A 24,596-nucleotide genomic window follows, 5' to 3' on the forward strand; every position below is an offset into this window, starting at 1 on the left:
ATTAAATGTTTCATTCTTTTAACTGCACTCTCACGATTACCTTGTATATAACAAATGTACGAGTATGCTCCAGAGTGAAATTAGTACATCACATGGAAGAAGAAGAAGAAAGTGCAGTGCACGCAGATTCAGTTGGCAGCTTCAATTCAACTGTCCTACAGTGGAACTAACCACCATCTCTACTGTTGCGCAGATGCTGAAAGGCCCTGCAACGTATCAATCCAGATCCAGAACAGATTGAATCATCTGTTAGAAAAAATTATCATCAAAATATTCAGATCCAATTCAAATAGAGCAAAAGCATGGTTGCAAACAGAACAGCAGTCACTACCAGTTTAATATTATCAAGGTAATCCAAGGATTTCCTTAAGTTTTATTCACCTAGCGTTTGTTTTTGTAGGATGCAGAGTTTTGACCAAGAACTTCTTAAATTGTCACATGATACAGATTCTAATTTCAACACATTTTAACCACAGCAACCAAAATTTTTAGTCTGAGGAAAAATTGTATATTCCTCATAATGGCTACAAACTCAGTTTCATCAAATTTGCTCACACCCAGTTTCATCATCATATCTTAAAGATTTAACTATTTCCATAACCATAGCGATCACTTTTTTCATTTCCGTGAGTCCAAAAATAAACAGGATTTCATCAAGCAAATGAGTTTCAGGCCGTTTATCTTTATCCTTATACTGTATGCTACTTTTAAACTCAGATAAAATATATTGTTTGCTGATTTTAAATGAATCCTTCAAGGAGTATTGACACGTGAAATTCTAATACAAGGGTAAGTCCAGAATACTCCAAGTGGGAATCAAACCAGGGACCTCCTGGTAACCATGAGAACATACCATCTTCTGTGCCACTTTGTTGTCTACTTCTTTCAAAGATCTATAAATAAATAGATATTTGCTTCTATTGGTTCTTGCAGTATCTGAGAATGAATTCAACTCATGATATGACGAACATATAATCAAGAAAATACAAAAGGAAAAAGAATAAAAAACTTGTATATCTTATTATATCATTTATTTAAGCATAACAAGAGAATTCAAAAAGAGTGATTCTCAATATAATATGGGATTTTAACATTGTCAATACAATTATGAAAGTTCTGTAATTGCGCGAAGTTTTTGGACACCTGCCCTGTCTTGAGCCAAAATAATTATTTTTCTCACTTCTTTATTTTCAGACATAAAGGTTTTCATCCATGATTAATTACGCTAACTTTTCTTGCAGATTTTTTATGATTGCTATGTTACCAGAAATTGTCCTGTTGTGCTTATCTGGTGACACTTTGATCATGCTTTTTTACAACCGCATTTAGGTAATAAAACCTTGCAGACAATGCTTTAAGGCTTTGGCCCATGACATTTTTTGGGTTATTTGGTGGAGAACTCTGTATACCGGTAGTAGACAATGGTTTCACCCAACAACAACAAAGTTAAACATTATATGAAAGTAATTCATAATATATATGGCATGGTGACGATAGTAATCTCCACAAATGTGTAAGCAATATGTCTAAACAAAAACAAGGATACATAGAGTATAACTGTTAAATTTCCCCATGTTTTGTTATATACCTGGTAAGGTTCTGAATAAAATTATGGACAAGCATACCTAGCCACTATTTTATTTGATCTCAGCCTTATATATTACCATACGATTGGGTAATAACCTGTTTTTCTGATAAGTATACCAGCATGCCCCTATTTAAAGAAAATAAATTAATTATAAAATATATTGACTACTACACTGCATTTTATGCAGGATGAATATGTTGTATGATGTTTCAATCAAATTATTATGAACACTTCAGCTTAAAATTTGAAGAATACAGTTTTTGCTGTTTTTGTTGCTTTTTGTGTCTAAAATAGAATACATCTTGGTATCAAACTGTTTATATTTTTGTTGAATCAGGTTCGTTTTTACCAAAAATGATGATTTAATAGTTGATACATAATTAAATGACACATTAACTGTTATAAATGTATATTTACTTGATAATTTCTCAAGCACGTTTGTATCAGGTAAATATCAGCATAAAGGTATGAAATAATGATAACATTTAATTTAATACTTAGCACCCTTACATGATTTTAAATGAGTAATACTAAAGATTGTTAATTTAATGTCCTCTTTAAAAAGTTAAAAACAAATCTTACAATCTATTTTAAATTGGCTTTATTTAGCTTTGATTTTCTGGTACAATGTCGCGGAATTTAATCTGTTTTAATAAATTTATACATTGTAGTTTCTTTTATACTGAAGATACACTCATATTCAAGTAAAATCATTCCAGGAAAACACCATTTCAAACATTTTGACACATCAATGGATCAACAGTAACAGAAAAGGCAAATATACACATAAACACACACAACTTAACATACACATGTAAGATGTAAGATGCACAGATACAATAAGATTTTATTAAATTATAACATTGCTAATAAACAAAACAAATATGAAACAATTAATTTAACGTTAAATAGTTAAAGAAATTTATATTTTTAAATTTGATATTTATCAGTAGTACAAAGAATATAACTTTACCTAACTCTTTCAGTGCTTGAACCGAATTTTGAAGGCCTTTGCAACCAGTTTGGATCCAGATGAAACGCCACACGACATGGCGTCTCATTAGGATCCTTACTGTTTGCTATTCGGTTAGTATTCTTTGAAAATAAAATAAAAGAAAATACTAATTTTATAAATTCAGCAGACAATATTTTAGCAGACATCGAATTTCCCAGCATGCAAAGGGCTAAACACAGTATGGTAATTTGAATTTTTAATACAAACATGTCATTCTAAGCTCATGTTGATAAAATATCATTTGCTAGAGGATAAATGTTTTACATTAAACACATTGAATAAAAGAGGGAAAATATGATGTCAATAACAGTCAATTGCAATCACTAATGTATCAATGCGTAACAACAGAGTAAAAACTGCAGATAAATGTCAGGACTTGGAACACTCGGTCTTCCACAATTCTTTCAGTTAGATTTCTTGTCCCCTCCTGCCGATGCCTCCAGCTTTGCCTGAAAACAACACAGAGACATATTGTTAGTAAACATTTAGTTAAACAGGTATTTTAGCCTAACCCTATATTGGCAGGTCATCAAGAGATTAATTCCAACACATTCTGCAGTTCAAAAAGTAAAACAAGAGTGCCAAACTATCACAAGATACGCCAATTTGAAGGCTTTGGACAACTTGATAACTTTACCATGACCCATATTTGAACTTGACCTACATATGATCTTAACACAACTTCTGACCAAATTTGGTGGTAAAGATCGGATGAAAATTACTTCAATTAGAGAGTGGACACCATGCTAAATGCTTGAAATGCACTAAGTGACCTCATAACCTAGTTTTTGACCCATATTTGAACTTGACCTAGTTATCATTTAGACACAACTTCTGACCAAATAAGGTGAACATCGGATGAAAACTATTTCAATTAGAGAGCGGACACCATGCTAAATCCTTGAAATGCACTAAGTGACCCCGTTACCTAGTTTTTGACCCGGCATAACCCATATTCGAAATTGACTTAGATATTGTCTAGATACAACTTCTGACCAAGTTTTGTGAAGATGGGATGAAATCTACTTCACTTAGTCTAGAGAGCGGACACCATACTAAATCCTTGAAATGCACTAAGTGACCCCGTGACCTAGTTTTTGACCAGGCATGACCCATATTCCAACTTGACCCAGATATTCTCTAGATACAACTTCTGACCAAGTTTGGTGAAGATTGGATGAAAACTACTTCAATTAGAGAGCCGACACCATGTTTAATCATTGAAATGCACTAAGTGACCCCATGACCTAGTTTTTGACCCGGCATGACCCATATTCGAACTTGACCTACATAATGTCTAGATACAACTTCTGACCAAGTTTGGTAAAGATCAACTGAAAACTATTTGAATTAGAGAGCGGACACTGCTGTGGACGCTGCCCGCATGCTGCCCAAGGGTGAAACTATAATTCGTCCCGTTTCTAAAAACGGGCGTATAAAAAATGGTATGTTTCAGGTGCCTTGTTAAAACAAGTGTATTTTTATATAGTTTTGTATACCTCACTTTTGTTCTTATGGTGATTATTCTTTAAAGCATTGTTTTTATTCACTATATGGATGGCAATACTTGCTCTCAGAAAATTATTGGACCAATATAAGTGACCATGACATGGTCTACGCAAGTATTACTTGTGCCCAGTTCTGAAAAAGGGGTAGTTACAGGAAAGATATTTAGGGTTTATTTTTTATGTTGTACCAATAAGCTAGAAACCTGGCTTCAATAAGTGCAAATATACAAGTGAAACTTCAGATGCACCAATTGCCAAAAAGTGAGACCAAAAACCAAAATAAAACTCAAGATGCACAAGTATAAAACTAATATATAAAAAGATTGACACTGGAGTAAAAACTTTTGACAATCTATGCAAAGAATTGGGGATTTAAGCTGGTTTTAAGAAGATTTCAAGAACCATACATCGCACTTGGCCTTTATTTATTCACAAAAGATTCAACTGTTGAAAAGCAGTTATTTGAATTGTGACCTAATTACAAACCACGATACCTGGTTCTTACCCAGGACACCCCATCAAACCCTTTCTCACTCAGAAGCAAAGTGAAAATGGCTATGTATAATGTGCAAACAGTATAAAACCAGAACAGCCTGCGAGTAACTAGCAGTCTGTTCAGTTTTTATGCTGTTTGCTGCTAATCAGTAACTAAGGGTTGGAAATGAAACCTTTAAAATTTTAATTTAGTAAGAAAGGTCTTGATTTAAATGTAACTTTCTAAGGGATGGGTCAAATTACGTATCTAAGTGGGAAAGGGTTAACCATTTTTCACACTTTTGATATTTGTAATTCCATCCAGCATACACAAAAATATGCTATGGAAAGCTATATATGGTGCCATAACATGTGCTCCATTTCAAATTCTTTTCCCCTTCAAAAACAGCTGCTAACAAACATTACAAAAATATATTTTTTTAAGATTTTACAGCTAGACTACTAATTATTTTAATATTGAAGGAAATTGGACAAAACATGGAAATAAAAAAGATATTACAGAAATTACACAAAAGAAATATGTCTATGTTTAAACGAACATTTATCAAATGAAAGTCCAATAACATGTATATACACTGAGAGATCACTGGGTTACCTAGCTATTCTAGTATATTAAATTGTTCAATCATGTGATTCTGTAACAATAAATCAGTGGTACAATGAGCTTTTATCTTACAGGGACAGTAAACACAAAGCACCTTGGCCTTAAGTGAGAGCATAATTAAGACAAAATTGTAAATTGTGTTCTGACGATTTTAGCAATAACAAGACTATTGCCAAGCAATAAAAGTCTCCTACCGGCTCAACCATTGTCAGAAATTTCACCAGTTTCAGAATAGTTTTTTTTGTTTCCATAGCAAACACAATTTTTGACATAAGGACAAAATGAAATGACGTGCATAATGTCCATATTGCCATCTATCCATGTTCCAAGTTTCATGAAAAAATATTAGGAATTTTTAAAGTTATCGCAGGATCCAGAAACAAACACCATTTTAAGCACTATTTCTAGTCTATTTGTTGCCATGGCAACCACAATTTTTGACGTAGGAACAAAATGAAATGACGTACATAATGTCCATATTGCCATCTAACCATGTTGCAAGTTTCATGACAAACAAGGGCTGTTTGTAAAACATGCGTGCCCCCCATATGGGCTGTCCGTTGTAGTGGCAGCCATTGTGTGAATACCATTTTTGTCACTGTGACCGTGACCTTTGACCTAGTGACCTGAAAATCAATAGGGGTCATCTGCGGGTCACAATCAATGTACCTATGAAGTGTCATGTTCTTGGGCAAAAGCGTTCTTGAGTTATCATCCGAAAATCATTTTACTATTTCGGGTCACTGTGACCTTGACCTTTGACCTTGAGACCTCAAAATCAATAGGGGTCATCTGCAAGTCATGATCAATCTACCTATGAAGTTTCATGATCCTAGGCGTATGCGTTCTTGAGTTATCATCCGAAAACCATTTTACTATTTCGGGTCACCGTGACCTTGACCTTTGACCTAGTGACCTCAAAATCAATAGGGGTCATCTGCGAGTCATGATCAATCTACCCATGAAGTTTCATGATCCTAGGCGTATGCGTTCTGGAGTTATCATCCGAAAACCATTTTACTATTTCGGGTCACCGTGACCTTGACCTTTGACCTAGTGACCTCAAAATCAATAGGGGTCATCTGTGAGTCATGATCAATCTACCCATGAAGTTTTATGATCCTAGGCGTATGCATTCTTGAGTTATCATCCGGAAACCATTTTACTATTTCGGGTCACTGTGACCTTGACCTTTGACCTAGTGACCTCAAAATCAATAGGGGTCATCTGCAAGTCATGATCAATCTACCCATGAAGTTTCATGATCCTAGGCGTATGCCTTCTTGAGTTATCATTCAAAAACCATTTTACTATTTCTGGTCACCGTGACCTTGACCTTTGACCTAGTGACCTCAAAATCAATAGGGGTCATCTGCGAGTCATGATCAATGTACCTATGAAGTTTCATGATCCTAGGCCCAAGCGTTCTTGAGTCATCGTCTGACAACCACCTGGTGGACGGACCGACCGACAGACCGACATGAGCAAAGCAATATACCCCCTCTTCTTCGAAGGAGGGCATAAATATTAAGAACTTTTAAAGTTATCGCAGGATCCAGAATAAAAAAACCATTATCAGCATTATTTCCAGTCTATTTGTTGCCATAGCAACCACAATTTTTGACGTAGGAACAAAATGAAATGACGTGCATAATGTCCACATTGCCATCTATCCATGTTCCAAGTTTCATGAAAAAAAATTCAGAACTTTTAAAGTTATCACAGGATCCAGAAAAGTGTGACGGACAGACGGAACCAAAACCATAAGTCCCCTCCGGTAAAACCGGTAGGGGACTAATGAAATACCTCTTTTTCAATAATTCCTAGGCTAACAATTCCTCAAAATTCCTTAGCCGGATTAGTCTTTCATTTCATTGACTCGTATAACAACTTTTAAAGTTGTTGGTGTTGCATAAAATAGTATTCATTTTATATAAAATCATATAAATAATAATATTCATTTAAAGTTTTCAGAGTTTTTTTATAATGAATTGTTTGCACAATTATGGGAAATATAACAACAGTTATTAAGCTTATCTTATTCAAACCATCAAAAGTTTTGAGTAATCAGGGTAATCTGGTAATTATTTGTTTCAATGCAAAAAGTCTGATACCAAATAGCAACACACTTTTATTTTATTTTAATGAATCTCCTTTGTAAATACAGACATGAAGGCCCTACATTTCTATCACCAGTACACCACACCCACCTGTGTAGCTGCTAGCTCATTCAGGAGTCTGTCATACTCCTTGTTGGTACCCTCTGACTGCTTCTTCAATGTGTTGAAATCAAGTTCCTTTGATTGAAGCTCTGAAAAGGATAGTTTTAGTAATAACATACAAATTTACAACTGACATTTTAACAAACATGACAGTCCAAGAAAAAGTAATTTCCCTCACTGAGACCATTTTTAACTTGTAGTTTTACCTTTACAATGAGTCAGCGTGATTCAGTGTCCCTAATAATTAATTTGAAAATAGGGTTTTCACCTATTGATTTTGAAAAATAGGGTGATTTAATTCTTGAAATAGGTAGAAATGAGTTATTAAAATGCATAACGTAAAATAATTGCTGCTTTACTTCTGTTGAAGCTGCACACTTGTATTGATCCAATAAAACTGTAAACTATCATAATTAACTATAATGAACTGTCCATAATATAAACTTTGAACTTTAAAAAAAATCAATAACAGGAATGATTTTGCACTTATTGGCTCTTGCTTTCTTGGTTAAAAAAAGTGTGGTATTATGGATCAACAATCGCGCACGTTTTTCGACCACTCTTGGACATTTTTATTACTCATTGCAATAGAAACTGAAAGTACAGATGTTTTACAAATACATGCACTATGAACGACGGATTAAATAAGATTGAAAATGATGTATGTTTTCGTAAATAATTTGTTCAGACGCTTTATTTAACCATGAAATCTAGTCCGAAGAGCGTTTGAATAACTTTGACTATTTTCCTGCTCTGTCATCCAGGCACTTACTGAATGAAAGTGTCGCCACGTTACAATAATAATTCCAAAGAAAAATACAGAAAATGAGCAAAGCATTTTATTGACGCTATTGTACAAAACGCATCAAATTTGATTTATTTGCCTAAAAGTCAAATAAGTTGGGTTTTCAATACTGACAGGGTTTTTTTTTACTAAGAAAGTGACGCCGATATTCGGCGTCTTCCCCTACCAGAATTTTTCCCCTTAAAATACAATTTCCCCACCAAAAATATCATTTTTCACCAAAATATAATATTTTCTCTCAAAGAAATGTTTATTTTTCCTTGGGGCATTCGACAATTATCCAATTTGCACCATGTACAACGAATTCGCGCTCTCTCTCTCCAGACGAACACACAACATCTGGGAATCCCAGTTATTCTAAATATAGCTCTTAAATAACGTCATGTAAACTGGGCAACTAATCGTAATAATCATGTGACTATTTTACTGGATACCTGTCTTGCGCGAGAAGGGTGTTTCGTCAATTAATTACCGGAAACCAGTCGAATTTTCATCCGGGCTATGTGCAAGCCGAGGTATAAACGTGAAAACAGAAAAAAATGTCTCACAATTAGCGTTCTTACACAAACAAAATAAAACATTCGAACTCGGAAGATACTGAACGCATCGAGGCATTTTATAAGAAAGAATCATCGAAAACCGTTATAACCCAGCAGGATTCCGAGGTAATCAACTTCGAACATTGTGAAAGTGAAAGAAGACAATCGGCAGCTGCCGCTCCTTTCCCTTCCAATACTGTAGCAAATCAAGATCGTCAACCCATTCATCATGAAATTGAAATCACAAAATTGACAACGTCCCCCGGCCCCAGTACAAAAATATAGTTGAAAACATTTCCCATTATTAGATCTACACCTGCAACTTTATTAAGGACTTTGACTTTAATACCTGTTAAATGTGTTTAAGAACAAAAAGGACAGAGACAAGTCTCTTTTGATGAGTTATAGACATTGAAATGAACAGTTTTTATTTTTTCCCCTAATATCTCTCTTTCGCACTCTTTTTTTCCCCTTTCACCCAGCGTCCAGCGTCTTCCCCTTTCTCTAAAAAAAAACCCTGACTGATGATATTGTGTTTTGTTAAACATTTTAATAGGGTGAAAAAGGCAGATACGCAGCTGATCTGGGGCACTGGTGATTGACTTGCGCCTTTTGCACATAGCCTAAATGAACTTAACATTGACGCAGAATTTCATGAACATCACTAAATTGGTATAGGAGATATGGACCAGATGTGAAAGTAGAGGCTCAAACTTTTGACCTTGAAGTTTGACCTTTACCTTCAGCAGGCAAGACTGACTCATTCCTACAGCACATTTCCTCAGTACAAAAACATTGAAGCAAATTATGATAATCTATTCAATGGTATAGGAGATATAGTTCTAACACAAAAATAGCTCAAACTTGTGACCTTTACATTTAACCTTGACCTTGAGCAGTCATGACTTACTCGTTCTGCTCTCAATAACCTTCACATTTCAGCCAAGTTTCCTGAAAATCCTTTAAAGTTTAAGGGAGATATGGAGCAGACACGAAAGAGCTGCTGAGAGACGATATGACTGATGGTCTGACTGGTGGACAGACATTCCTTCATTTCTGTATAAAGACCGTTTAATACGACCAAATAATTAGTTAACACTTTAAATGACCCGGCTTAAGCCACCTGCACTCCCAGATAAATTGTTTTTCACAGTTTGCAGCCAGTAACTTGAGATTGACAACTACTTTTAGGTATTTTATTTTGACGTTTTGCTGCACCTCTAGTAAATGCAATACTTCCTGTGAGCTGCTTCATCTATTCTTGCATTTTCTTTTAACTGTTAACTTCTTTAGAGAAGTCAACTATTTTCAATCCATTATTGCTATCAAAAGGTGTTTGTTTCGACTCCAATTTTTATTGGAATGATATCTGGGATGCTGGATGAGATTCATCGTACAAGAGGGCCAAGATGGCCCTAGTTCGCTCACCTGAGAGGAGTCAGTTCATTCAATCTTTACCTAACGTCAAACTTGACCAAGATATTGTCCAGACAAACATTCTGGTCAAGTTTCATCATTATTGAACCAAAACTCTAGCGTATGGAGTGTTTTTGTTTTTGTAAGATTTGGCCTGGTGGCAAATATTTTAAGTTGACCCCCCTTACCAAACATCAAACTTTGCTTAAAACAAGGGATGTGTTTGTCAGAAACACCATGCCCCCTAATCAGGACTCACGCTGGGCTCAAATTTTAGGGAGAAGTGACTTCTCCCTGGACACTGATTTAGGGAGAAGTGAGGAGACTCAAGGGAGAGGTGGAGAGACTCGGACACAAGGGTTTGCATATAGGGCATTACAACATACATGTTTATCACATTATTGAAGTATGTCACTGTAGTATACATAATTTTATTTCTTTTGTGTATCTTAATTTTTCCAGCAGTTCTAATTAACCAAGTAATAATAGACACGACAGATAAATAACTAAAATTTTACTAGCTCTATATTCAATCCATTTTGATGTAAATATCATATTATACAGACTAAAGTATTTCAAAGAAAGATAATATGTCTATGAAGCAGTAGATAACATAAACTTAATAAAACTGTCAGACCAGATAAATATTTATGTTTGAAATATGACATTTAGCATATGCTTTCTTAATAATTATTTGATATGTTTTATAGTCTTTCCAATTACAATTTCATGTGAATACAATTCGAAATATGATAAACCACACCATCTGCATCACCCCATCTGTATTCTTCAATCTATTTCTTCTTTAAAGAACTTAGAAATTAAATTATAATCGACGAAAAATAATGTATCCGAAAACGACAGTCCGAAAAGTTGTACGCGTTATGCACATAAAACAAATTGTGCATATCATTTGACAGCAAAAAATGAAAATCGGAAACCTAGCAAATACGTAATTAATATACAATTTAATTGACATGTTGCTTTACAATAGCATAGTTTTGGGGTAAAAAAACAACTAAATTATCACCTTTTAATTTCAAACGATAATCGGCAGAAAGTTGTAACATCATCGACATAGATCTAATTATTTAATCATCATCCTTCTGTTAATTCAGATCGATAGTCGGTAGAAATGTAAAGTGATCAACTTAGAAATAATTTTTTTATTGTTAGGCTCCTTTTTATTTATTTATCTTTAAATACGACGACCGCTATACATGTAGTGTTGGCAGACGACAATATCAACTGTGTATTTCCATGAATGACCCAATTTTATGTGTGAGCGAACTCAATGTTGATTGGGCAGCTACCATGTGACTTGAATGCTAACTTGACCAATATCGATCGCCGATTAGATAAGTTTGGAGGTTGGGAGAATCGGGGCGGGGTTTACCTCAAATTACCTGTCGCTCAATTGTGAAACGCTCCGGGCTGCGACAGTGTGTATTGGAAAATTGAGTCAGACCTTGACATCGAGAAAACCGGATGTAAACAAATTATGATAAAGGGGAGACTGGAAGTCGCTTTTTATCTACAATTTCTTAAATTTAAGGCGACGTTTGGCGTAAGAAAGCGACTTAGTCGCTCACGTCGCCCCCTAGCGCGAGTCCTGCCCCTCATGGGCCGCTTTGATTTTTTTACCTTTGACCTTGAAGGATGACCTTGACCTTGACCTTTCACCACTCAAAATGTGCAGCTCCACAAGAAGTAAGAGATTGAATGGAGAAATGAAAATTATTTTTTTAATTTTTGACCTTTGACCTTGAAGGATGACCTTGACCTTTCACCACTCAAAATCTGCAGCTCTACGAGATACACATGCATACCAAATATGATGTTGCTGTGTTCAATATTAAAAAAGTTATGATAAAACTTTAACCAAGGTTAGTATAAGGAAATAATGAAATGCACTAAGTGACTCCGTGACCTAGTTTTTGACCCCAGATGATCCAAATACAATCCCAATCCAGATTTTATCAAGATAAACATCCTGACCAAATTTCATAAAGAATGGATGAAAACTGTGACCTCTATTGTCTACACAAGGTTTTTCTATTATTTGACCTAATGACCTAGTTTTTGACCCCATATGACCCAAATACAATCCCAACCCAGATTTCATCAAGATAAACATTCTGACCAAATTTCATAAAGATTGGATGAAAACTGTGACCTCTATAGTCTACACAAGGTTTTTCTATTATTTGACCTAGTTTTTGACCCCAGATGACCCAAATACAATCCCAACCCAGATTTCATCAAGATAAACATTCTGACCAAACTTCATACAGATTGGATGAAAACTGTGACCTCTACTGTCTACACAAACAAATTGTTCACGGACACACGCACGCACAACAGACGCCGGACATCACTTCGTGACAGGTGAGCTAAAAATTGCTATAGCAACTGCAACTCTGCTGAAACCATTAATGAAACCAGTCCCTGGTTGACAACCTTCAAACAACCCACCTTTCTTAAGCTTCTTGAGTTCTTGTTGTGCATCATCCAAGTCATGTGCAAGGTCCTTTTCTCTTTTCACAGCATCCAGGTCAGTGTCCTCAAGCTTGGCCTTCAACAACAAGTTTTCCCAAATTTGGTCTAAACATGATTACGAATGCTATGACACAAGAGAAATTCTTTTTTTTATAAGCATGATTACCTGTTCATATCCTACTTTGTTACATAAAATTGATCATACGATTTGCTAAAAAAGCTGAAGTAAATGATGCTTCAAGTTGGTTTGATAAAAGTTGCAATTCAAATGTGGTGCTAACATATGCTATCAATAATCAGTGACGTCACCATATGCATAATTTGGTTATGTTTACAAGTCATGACAAAACGATTTCCCTTACCTGCTAAAATGATGTCAAGATACAGACTCCTGCATCACCTAAACATCCTGAGATTAGTTCTACGTGCCATGGTATTCAGTCCCAAATGTTTAGTACATCCTTAAGGTCAGAGGTAGGACTATTGGTTTCTCTTTGCCAAAATTATTAAAACCTAAGCTATTAACTCAAAAACGCCTACCATATTTTTCAGGTTTTCAATTTCGTCCATCAGTTTCTTAGCTTGGTCTGATGCACCCTTTGCCTGCTTAGTGCTGGCTTCAGCCTGGGCCTGGAGTTGAGCCTGTGTGGATATCAGCGTCACAAGGCGGCGGATCACACTGCAAGAAAAGTGTAATATTTGCATCAACTGAAGTTCACTGTCCACCAGTAATAAAGTGGAACTACTTCTATTTACTTTCTGAAAGGACAGGGAATTCTTAATGATGTATCTACATTTGTGCTTCCTTTTGTTTGATCTTAATAGTTAGACAGTTAATTTTGAGAATTTTATTGAATCAGACTTTAAAACGGGGAATATCAGATCGCCGTGGCATAATGGATATAGTGTCTGCCTAGCGATTGGGAGGTCATCGGTTCAATCCCCACTAGGTGAGCGTTCTCTAAGTCTTCCACAAAGACACCAAGTACTGGTTATAGGCCTAGAAAAACAGACTCGAGAGCGTTTCTATAAGCCTGAGGCTTTATGCAATCGAGCTAAAATAAATAGGTTTAAACTTAAACAGGGAATGATATAAAACAATTTATTACAAATAACATACTGTAAACGTATAGAAATTCGTCGGTATGAAATTTCGTGGTTTAATAAAAAACAACTAATTCGTTGACACGTAATTTTGTGGATTTCAAATTTTTTGGGAAGACTGACCGTCATAATAGTTTAACTTTTATTAAAACAACAAGAGTAATAACGAAGCATAATCTGCTTATCTGTGTTAACAGCAAGATTGAGGTTAATGATTGTGCACTGAAGCATGAAGCGTGTTGCCGATAATTGTCAATAAGAGCGATAAAGCGGCGCACTTGTTTGTCCCCGCTCGCTTATTGCCATCAATGTTGTTTTGACAATATTTGCAATTCTCAGCGCAATCGATCACCTAGTAGTAACAATTGAGTAATAAGGTCCCCAAAATAACGTGTGAAAACCGTTGTCTCTTTTAACTTTAATTGGCACTAATTGACATATGTGATACATCTGCAAACTGTTAATTTGACAACGTCACGTAAAAGAGAACAATCGTTGATGTACGGTTTAAATACCGTGCTTGATTTAAAAAGTATTATTACCCAAACACAAGAAAACAACATATGGTATTAACTAGCATAGCTCAATCAAACAATGTCTCTTTCAAAATGGTTGAAAACGGGAACAGTTCAGACGCGTACTCCTACTATAACACGATTGCTCAACATGACATTCCGAAATGTCCAATTTCAGATTAAAAATGTATAAATATTCGTTGGTACTTGAATTCGTAGTTCAGCGGAACAACGAAATCCACGAAAATTAGTACCACACGAAATCTAATGGTTTTATAGTAACATTTCACAGACGTATTTGACAATTGCATGTCTAAAATGATTACAGAACCTCACCATCTTATCAATGGAATGCTTTACGACATTATTTTACTCGAAACATTTTAGCCCAATCCACTGCCATATTGCATCTGTAAAATAAACCTTACAAGCTCAAGAATGGATCAAAATATTTTAGCCTTGTTCTATGAAAATTTGGCTTTATGCATGTGCATAAAGTGTTGTCCCAGATTAGCATGTGCAGTTTGCACAGGCTAATCAGGGTCAATACTTTCTACATAAACTGGATTTTGGTTTAGAAGTCTTTAATAAATAAATCATTTCAGAATAGCAGTAGGAGGACAGCACAGACAAAGTTAAGGCAATGATGTACGCAAATGCAATAAGCCCAGTTTTCCCACAACAAGGCTCATTTTATTCTTGTACGTACAACCACAGAAAGAGTGCAAAGCCTGAAATGTAAAGATTCCTTTGAGCTCTGAACATCTTCATATGGGCCAGGTTTTCTGTGTCTGGATTATGTTTCAGGTCCACCACAGATGTTGGCTCAGAGTACTTCCTCTCTTCTCTGATGGCATCTAGAATATGTGAAAGACGATGGATAAAACAATAAACAAGAGGGCCTAAAAGGCCCAAAGTCGCTCACCTGAGATAACAAGATATTATTGGGACAAATCTTCTAACCAAGTTTCACGAAGATCGGAAAATAAATGTGGCCTCTAGAGTGTTAACAAGGTTTTACTATAGCTGTATAAGGAAAAAAGCCCGCCCCCTGGCAGCCACGTTTTTCAACAAACCAGCATCATTTTTGAACTCTTCCAAGATATTATGGGGATGAATCTTCTGACCAAGTTTCATGAAGATCGGAAGTAAATGTGGCCTCTAGAGTGTTAACAAGATTTACTATAGCCATATAAGGAAAAATGCCCTGACCCTTGGAAGCCATTTTTTTCAAGCAAACATAATTATTTTCGAACTCATCCAAGATATCATTAAGACCAATCTTCTGACCAAATGTCATGAAGATTGGACCATGAATGTGGCCTCTAGAGTGTTAACAAGGTTTTACTATAGCCATATATAGCCATATAAGGAAAAATGCCCCTGGTGGCCATGTTTTTAAAGCAACCAAAACCATTTTCGAACTCATCCAAGATATCATTGGGACAAATCTTTTGACCAAGTTTCATGATGATCGGAAAATAAATGTGACCTCTAGAGTGTTAACAAGGTTTTAATATAGCCATATAAGGAAAATAGCCCGCCCCCGTGGTGGCCATGTTTTTCAACCAACCAGCATCATTTTTGAACTCGTCCAAGATATTACTGGGATGAATCTTCTGACCGAGTTTCATGAAGATCGGACTATAAATGTGGCCAATTGTCAATACAATCCATATATTTTGTGTCTTTAAATTTTCAGACACTGTTTTTTTTAAATACTGTTTGTTTTTAAATTTTCAGACACACAAGAAGTTTCTTAAAGTGTCAAAAACTAAGATGAGTTGTGGTACACTGTTAACATACACGAAAAGTACTTGGACATATGTAAAATTGTAACAAGATGTGTTTGTGAAACACAATGTCCCCCTATATGACGTTTGACCTTGTAGGATGACCTTGACCTTGACCCTTCACCACTCAAAATGTGCAGCTCCATGAGATACACATGCATTTTAAATATAAAATTGCTAGCTTCAGTATTGCAAAAGTGACATTACATGAGCAATTTTGACCCATATATTTGACCTTGAAGGATGACCTTGACCTTTCACCACTCAAAATGTGCAGCTCCATGAGATACACATGCATGCCAAATATCAAGTTGCTATCTTCAATATTGCAAAAGTACTCATAAAATGAGCGATTTTGGCCACATATATTTGACATCTGACCTTGAAGGATGACCTTGATCTTGACCTTTCACCACTCAAAATGTGCAGCTCAATGAGATACACATGCATGCCAAATATCAAGTTGCTATCTTGAATATTGAAATACTGCAAAAGTGTACATTAAATGAGCGATTTTGACCCATATATTTGACATTTGACCTTGAAGAATAACCTTAACCTTTCACCACTCAAAATGTGCAGCTCCATGAGATACATATGCATGCCAAATATCAAGTTGCTATCTTCAATATTGCAAAAGTTATTGCAAATGTTAAAGTTGGCACAAACCAACCAACAGACCAACCAACCAACCAACCAACCAACAGACCAACCAACAGACAGGGCAAAAACAATATGTCCCCCACTACTATAGTGGGGGACATAAAAATGTAAAAGAACCAACCTTGAAACTATGCAAAAACACATGCACATTAACATTGCTGCTTTTATTTACATATATAGGTATAAACACATTGCATGTCAAAATGACATAAGCAGTACTCACCCCCAAACAAGACTAGGAGAAGTAAGATGAACACATTGAAGTATATGTTGGAAAACTTCGCTACTTTGGCTACAAGATTAGATCGAAATACTGTCTGCCATCTGAAAATATAACACAAAACTAGAATAAATGCTTATTTAGAATGATAAACAATCTGAGTATCATTTGTAACTATACTTAAAATACATTTGTATGTTGCCTTACTCAATATTTAGATATCAAACAACTGTGTCAGAGATTGCCAGTAAGATGAATTACAATAAGCATGACAAATAGCAACATGAGCCTTTAAACAATATACATGTACTGCAATTTAATAGGGTTATGTTGTTCGTTTATACATGTGTAAATGCTCATGACTTGCACTTTGATTTTAATTACTAAAATCAAATGGATAATGCAAAACTAAAACATGTGTCAGTCCTTAAATAATCGGTGTTTTTCCTCACCACTTTGTGAATCTGAGAGGTACCTGTCAAACTTGGGAAACTAGCATCAGCAAAATTAGAATTGTATCACAATCTTTAAAAGCTGTCAAGTGGATATATGCAACCAATAAGTAAAATAAATAAACTCTTAAAATAACATGTTCCAATTTTCTTGACTTGTATGACAGTCAGAAAATCATATTTGCGTTGCTCATGGATAATCGAGACATGAAAGTTTCTATTACTATTTTCTGACATGAATGACAGTTGCAGATTTATGCCATGTTGAGGGTTGTCAGTACTATAAGTGTTATCATAAACCATGTCTGATGCATCATGGTACAATTTAAGTATTTCCTCTTCTCTTACACATACAAATGTATATAACAAACATAATTATTAAACAATCAAATCTAATTGTAAACAGCGCAACAGCGCAGATGTGTTCCCTATTGGTAAACAGTAACAGTACTACCTTAATATACTGAAGAGGAAACATACCGAACTAGTTTTTGACCCGGCAAGGCCCATGTTCAAACTTGGCCTAGACATAATGTAGATACAACTTCTGACCAAGTTTGGTGAAGATCGGATGAACACTACTTGAATTAGAGAGCGGACACGGACCGACCGACAGACAGACAAGCTCACTCCTATATACCCGCCTAAACTTCGTTTAGTGTGGGTATAATAATAGAAGTGATATGGGAATCATAATACATCACAGTAGATCACTTATACGTACATTATTGGCACCTTAGAATAAAGTTAATTTCTCCAGGAAATGATTTCACAAGCAGAATATTACTGAAGTGTGCATACATAAAATGTTCCAGTCAACCATCTGTGCCAATGTTACCTTGCTGGAGAGATGAATGGCAGCAGGAGAACAACTATTAATGCAATCTCTGAGTAGAGGAAATAGGCTATGAATGTCCACTGTAATGTCATATTTGCAATCTGAAATGTTCCAAAGAAAAACATTCAATTATTTTAAAACAACAATATCTAAACTTAATTAAAGTCATTATATGCTGATAAGAATGTGCCATTAGGGCTGAATTATGTATCACTGGGTAGTGAGTAGTTTTGTGATTTATGTAGGAGCATTTTCTGACATTTTTTAAAAACTTGCTGTAAAAGCATTTATATTTGTTGGCATACAATTCAAAGCTTCTTAAACCAACAGGGCCATGGACCCTAAGGCACCCAACTGAGATACAAAGGAACTAAACTATTATGAAGTGGAGTTCAGAACAACAAAATTACTGTATAAAACATAAATATTTAATTTCTGGGTTCATTATTTTGATAAAACCTTTGATAAATGTATTTACTTCAAACACAGACTATATACAGTTGTATGTACATATTTAAACCATAGATTAATTTATGGTTGTCTTTCCTGTAAAATAGGCTGTCTATCCAGAGTTCAATTTGTCACTTGGGTAAGAAATTTGGGTTGTTGTTCATGTTTCTGAATCTATCATCACATAATTATCTTGATCTTCATCATGAAACAAAACTTTGACATCACACAATCTAAGTCTCTCTTAAATGTTTGTAACCATCTTCAGAAAGAAGCAACTTCAACCTGTGTAAAAAGGTTGCACTTCAGCCAAAGTTACAAGCTAATTCAATGCATCCAATAGCTGCAATATTATTTTCACAATCCGGAACCATTTTTGAACTCAATGTAGATATAAAAAAAACAAGAAGGCCTGTAAGGCCCAAAGTCGCTCACCTGCAAACGTAACCATTTTCGAACTCATCCAAGATATCAATAAGACAAATCTTCTAACCATATTTCATGAAGATTGGACAATAAATGTGGCCTCTATTTAATAAGAGTGTTAACAAGGTTTTGCAAAAGCCATAAATAGCCTTATAAGTAAAAAAGCCCCGCCCCCTGGTGGCCATGTTTTTAAAGAAACCAAAACCATTTTAGAACTCGTCCAAGATATCATTCGGACAAATCTTCTGACCAAGTTTCATGAAGATCCGAAAATAAATGTTGCCTCTAGAGTGTCAACAAGGTTTTACTATAGCCATATAAGGAAAAATGCCCCGCCCCCTCGCTGCCATGTTTTTCAACCAAAGGGCATCATTTTTTAACTTGTCCAAGATATTATTGGGATGAATCTCAGGCTTTTTCCGTTCAATTTTGGGAATACGCCACACTGGAATTTTAGGAATTTCGCGTAGTGAAAACCCCCATTTTGGGAAAAAAATTATTCGCAAAATTGGCTCAATTGGGAAAAATTATGGCATGTAAATAGTGTTTCTTATATTTCAAAGAAGCCGTTAATTGGTAAATAACAACTATTTTAATAACTTATTATTAAAATTTTACAAAGTATTATGAACATGTTAGATAAGTGCAGGTTTTTTAATCTGAATTTGGGGAAAAGGCCTGGCCTTTTTTGAGGTGAAAAAAATCGTGTGACGCGCCGGATTTTGAGGAAAATAAGGAAAGTCTTAAATAATCATTCACATATTTTACAGTTTTTAAAACAAATTCAAGGCAACAGATAATTTAATTATGCAACACTTTCTATTTTCTACACCGGATCAGGTTAACTTATATATTTAAAGTTAACAAAAAAAAATAATTTTTTTTGGGGGGGGGAATTGGGATTTTTTTTTTCAATTGGGAAAAAAACAACCAGATTTGCATTGGGAATGGGGCAGAATTTCTGACCCGTGGCATAAGGCGGAAAAAGCCTGAATCTTCTGACCAAGTTTCATGAAGATTAGAAATGAATGTGGCCTCTAAAGTTAACAAGATTTTACTATAGCCATATAAGGAAAAATGCCCAGCCCCTTGGCAGCCATGTTTTTCAAGCAAACGTAACCGTTTTCAAACTCATAGAAGATATCATTGAGACCAAACTTTTGACCAAATTTCATGAAGATTGGACTATAAATGTGGCCTCTAGAGTGTTAACAAGGCAAATGTTGACGCCTCACAACGGACGACGGACAAAAGGCGATCACAAAAGCTCACCATGAGCACGTTGTGCTTAGGTGAGCTAAAAAAATTTTACATTGGTCATCAAAAATTATAATAGCATGAACAAAAAAGCTGATAAAAAATATATTTCCTTACATGTACCTGGGATTCCAATCCGATAAAACTAAAAGCACAAGTGAATTAATGTGCTTCAACAGTGCCTTAAAATGGTTAGTAATTAAAAGCAGGGCTCGACACTAACGGTGGTCCGTTGACCCGGGGTCAGTAAAAAATAGAGAGGACCAGTGAAACTAGAAATTTGGTTGATCCGTCGGACCAGTTAAAAATCCTGGCCAGCTTATTGTGAAATACTGGTGGAAAGCATTTTTTTAATACTTTTTTTTTAAATTTATTTTCAACATACATCTCAATTACATCATGATTGTACATATAAACAAATATAACATATTTCGTCAGTTACATATATACTTTAGTATGATTTACATTCACTATTAATGCACACATTATTATATTAAGTTATTAAAGTTTATACGAAGCCGTTTTCATCAATAAAACAACTTTATTTGTTCATAATAACCAATAAGTTCATCATTATTTTATTGGCCGACTCGAGACCGGGATAAAAAATAGCAACATATTGGAAATTCCAATGTTTCTAGATGCCCGGATGACAAAAACCTGTTGTCGGATCAAAAAAGCGATTTGCGTTCCGCAAATGTCTCCGGACTTCGTCGGGATCGATACACAAATCAACATAAAATTCGAAGCGTTCGGATTAAGAAATGAACAAAATGGTATCTACTATTTTGAAAAAGCAGCAGTACTCAGCATTTAAGGGATCTTAGAACCATAAGAATATACTTTGTTTACCGTGCGAATTTACACCGGAGGGCGCCAAATAATGTTTTGATATTGCCGGAGAGTAAACATGCGTATTTTCAAGATTGCAACTTTTGGCGATATAGAATTTCATTCCGGAGGTGGTTGAACCTCCGCCTAAAAAATTTGAAGCTAATGTAGAAAGACTTAAAGTACAGCGAAAATATGAATGAAATAGTGTTTAGCCTATGTGCTAGAGTTATGTTATTGTACCATGTGTACAATGAATATTAAATTAATACAGTGTAGTTTTATTTTTTTAAATGCACAATACACAGGGCTCGAAATTAACACTCGCAAAACGCAAAATGCGAGTGCAAAATACCGATTGCGAGTTAACTTTTAAGCCACTTGTATTTTTTGGCAAGTAAATAAATAGTAAAAAAACAATGAGTAATATTGCTAAATGCGCTCGACGTCGTGAACCCTTAACCATAGGTCAATTTATAGAACGTCCGAATACCCGTATGCAGAAGCGTGCACCTTGTATGTAGACTTGTATACTTATAGTACAGATACGCGGATGGTATTGGTACAAAGAACGTGAAACAGTCTACTAATTTACAAGTGTTCATTGAACTTGAACAGGCATGGCATCGAAGCGAAAAATAACTAGTTTCTTTTTGCCCACATACTTAAATAACAACACGAAAGATAAAGCAAAGTTAACCGTTGAGTTAGAAAAAAAACGAAGGAAATTAAATTGTTTCCATCAAAATTTGCGAGAATGTTTTTGATTTTGCGAGTAGGTATTAAAGCTGCTCGCAATGTTTTGCAAGTAGAAAACAAGTTAAATTTAACCCTGATACACTGTAGATAGTCCGGAAAGTAAGTTGAAATTTTGGTAAAATAACACAGAAATTGTCGGACCACTTGAAATCCTTCCGGACCAATAATTTCTGAAAGCTGGTGGTCCTTTGGGTCAGTAGGTAAAAAAAGTTAGTGTCAAGCCCTAAAAAGCATAACTTTTTAAGGTTGGCTTAGAACTTTAAGTCATAATATGCATTTATGGACAAAAATGTTACAATGGCTTTACTATTAACCAATTTTGAATGATGATAGTCAATTATTTGAAAGATTGTTCTTAGTCTGAAGTATTATTTGGCTTTTTTAACATAATGTATACAATATTTCCGTTCTATGTTTGAGTCTTTGATAATTACTTTGAAAATCGTCATTTAAGCAAACTGAGAACAAGTCCCTTTAAGTCTAAATTATTGTTATGAATTGCCAATTTGAGTTGGACCTGGTTGAACCAGAGTTTCGAGTGGACCCGAGTTTCGAGTTGACAGCAGTAGTTGTGACAATATCAAACTAACAATGAAAATGAAAAATAATTTATGAAAATTAATACAACATATAAATGTATACTTGCCAATCGCGGTTCTTTTAGCTTTTGATGAAATAAGGACACGTCGAAACTTCAACTCAAAATGCTATTTCCTACTCTGACAGATGAACTAGTTCCGGTTTCAAGACGGGTTTTGCCGAACTTAGGTCACAATATACTATTTCCAATCCATATTTTATTTAATATAAAAGCCACAAGGCACAACTAAATGCAACATTTTGCACATATAACCCCAAATAAAAATACATTTCCTGTATGGCCAATCTTAGCTGAATCAATTAAAGTCATAATAAGATATTGTGTGACTGATAATTTTATTCTATTCCAATTTGGAATCAGAAGTAGACTTAATGTATTTTAGGATCAATTTTCTCCTTTAAGGGCGCTCTACTTGTTGAGCCCCGTGGCACGCAGTATTGATCTTCTCCAGCTTATTTTCCAGGAACTTTACTTTAAATGGAAGTTTCATTATCAACATATAAAATTCCTTATGTGTGTCAACAGCTGTTGACACCATCTCTGTGCTCTTTTGGTCTATTTCTGTTTTTAAGTCTTCCAATATAGCTGCAACTATTTCAAGAGTCAATGTGGTGGTGGTCGAATGGACGTTGAACTCTTCCCTTAAATTGTGATAATCGAACAGATTATGCCGTTGCTGTGTTTTTCGAGCTCTACAGTGAGGGTACTGAACTATGCCTCCAGCAGTCGGTTCCCCTCCTTCAGCTCTAGTTTGTTCAACTCGTCCTTCACTTCCAATTCATTCAGTCTTTCTTTGGTAGTATTTTCGCTCGCGGACGAGTTGCGTCAAACATATTTTATGTTCCTCTAACTTCCTCCATATTTTCTTTCAATGATGCAATACCATTGTCTCTTTCCTGCAGCTCCTTCTAAAAATATATCATCTGGTCCTTCAACTGGTCTAACATAAGCTGCAGTATGGTGAGTGTTTCCCGCACGTATTCACATTTCACACACTTGGTGTCCGTCAGTCTGTGTTTCTCCTCCAGCGTTTTGATACGGGTCGTGAGTCTCTCTATTTCGCCCTGTTTCTTTAGCCTCATTATCTCTACCTTACGCTATATAATTTCTACATTTGAGTCCTTCACGTCATGTTTATTTTCAGTTTATCTTCAAGCCTATGCTTATTCCAAATGAACAACTTGATTAATATATTGTGGGTCCGGTTTATTTTGTTCGTATGGTCAATAATATCCTTTTTAGCTTGTCAACAATATCTTCTTTCACCTGTTTCTCTATGTCTGCACTCTGTTTAAGGTCCATGGCTTGTAGTTACATATCGTTCATAAATGGCATGCTCTCCACTGGGACAGTCACTACAACCACAGCCTGCGGTTGCACACAGATGATGCCCTAATTGTATTTCTATCGCTCTTCCATCAGTACCCGCATCTTTGCCTGCAGTTGGGCGATGTTGCCCATGGCGTTCTCATTCAACACCGCCTTGTTCTTTATCATCGTGGAGTTGCCAACTAAAGAATCCCTGAGTAGAAACGTGAATTTGGAGTCCCTGTAAGGTATGTATTTCTTCTTGGACTATAGGAATTACTGCTTACCTTCGCTATGCAGTTTTTTTTCCCACTTTATCAACTGATATAAATATGCAAAACTGGGAGGAATCAAGGACGCAGCTCATGCCGGAGGTTCTTACAGCCACGTTCGAGTATTCTAAATGTCTTTACCAGATCTCGTTTGGCCATATGCAAATATTGTCTCAGTGTATCCCGCCACAGTTCTCTATCACTTTCTTGCTCAGGCACAGTCTAACATGGGCACCGCGGTCGGCAACGTCAAGAACAAGAGAGTATCCAAGCTCGTCACCACTCGGGGGTCGTACCAGAACAAACAACTGAATGTTGTTCGCTCCACATCAGCCAGCATGTCTATCCATAGTATCGGCCCTATTTATGAATACCTACGATTTTTTACGTGAAAAAATACAAAAACTCGCATGTGA

The 24,596-nt window shown here is 35.5% G+C and overlaps 1 protein-coding gene across 2 annotated transcripts; it reads right to left on the minus strand.

The window, feature by feature from the left end:
* Positions 1–1,016: 1,016 nt before the first annotated feature.
* LOC127880074 (B-cell receptor-associated protein 31-like) lies at positions 1,017–22,779 on the minus strand. 2 transcript variants are annotated; one of them, XM_052427307.1, is made up of 8 exons: positions 22,646–22,779; positions 18,277–18,377; positions 16,990–17,090; positions 15,020–15,167; positions 13,232–13,370; positions 12,668–12,767; positions 7,421–7,521; positions 1,017–3,052 (listed from the first exon to the last, which is right to left on the minus strand). In XM_052427307.1, the coding sequence occupies exons 2-8, from the start codon at positions 18,366–18,368 to the stop codon at positions 3,008–3,010; spliced, it is 726 nt and encodes a 241-aa protein (XP_052283267.1). In that variant the 5' UTR covers positions 18,369–18,377; positions 22,646–22,779; the 3' UTR covers positions 1,017–3,007. The 2 variants fall into 2 exon arrangements, with proteins under 2 accessions (XP_052283267.1, XP_052283271.1); XM_052427311.1 differs by having other exon boundaries at positions 22,642–22,755.
* Positions 22,780–24,596: the final 1,817 nt, after the last annotated feature.

Source organism: Dreissena polymorpha, chromosome 1, assembly GCF_020536995.1.
Source record: "Dreissena polymorpha isolate Duluth1 chromosome 1, UMN_Dpol_1.0, whole genome shotgun sequence".
In the NCBI taxonomy this organism is placed as follows: domain Eukaryota; kingdom Metazoa; phylum Mollusca; class Bivalvia; order Myida; family Dreissenidae; genus Dreissena; species Dreissena polymorpha.

Coding starts and splice junctions, on each gene's coding strand:
- LOC127880074 (XM_052427307.1), bottom strand. CDS start 18,368: ATGACATTACAGTGGACATTCATAGCCTATTTCCTCTACTCAGAGATT. Junction 15,168..16,989: donor TCTCCTAGTCTTGTTTGGGG/GTGAGTACTGCT, acceptor CACATATTCTAG/ATGCCATCAGAGAAGAGAGG. Junction 12,768..13,231: donor TTGAAAACCTGAAAAATATG/GTAGGCGTTTTT, acceptor TTGTTGTTGAAG/GCCAAGCTTGAGGACACTGA.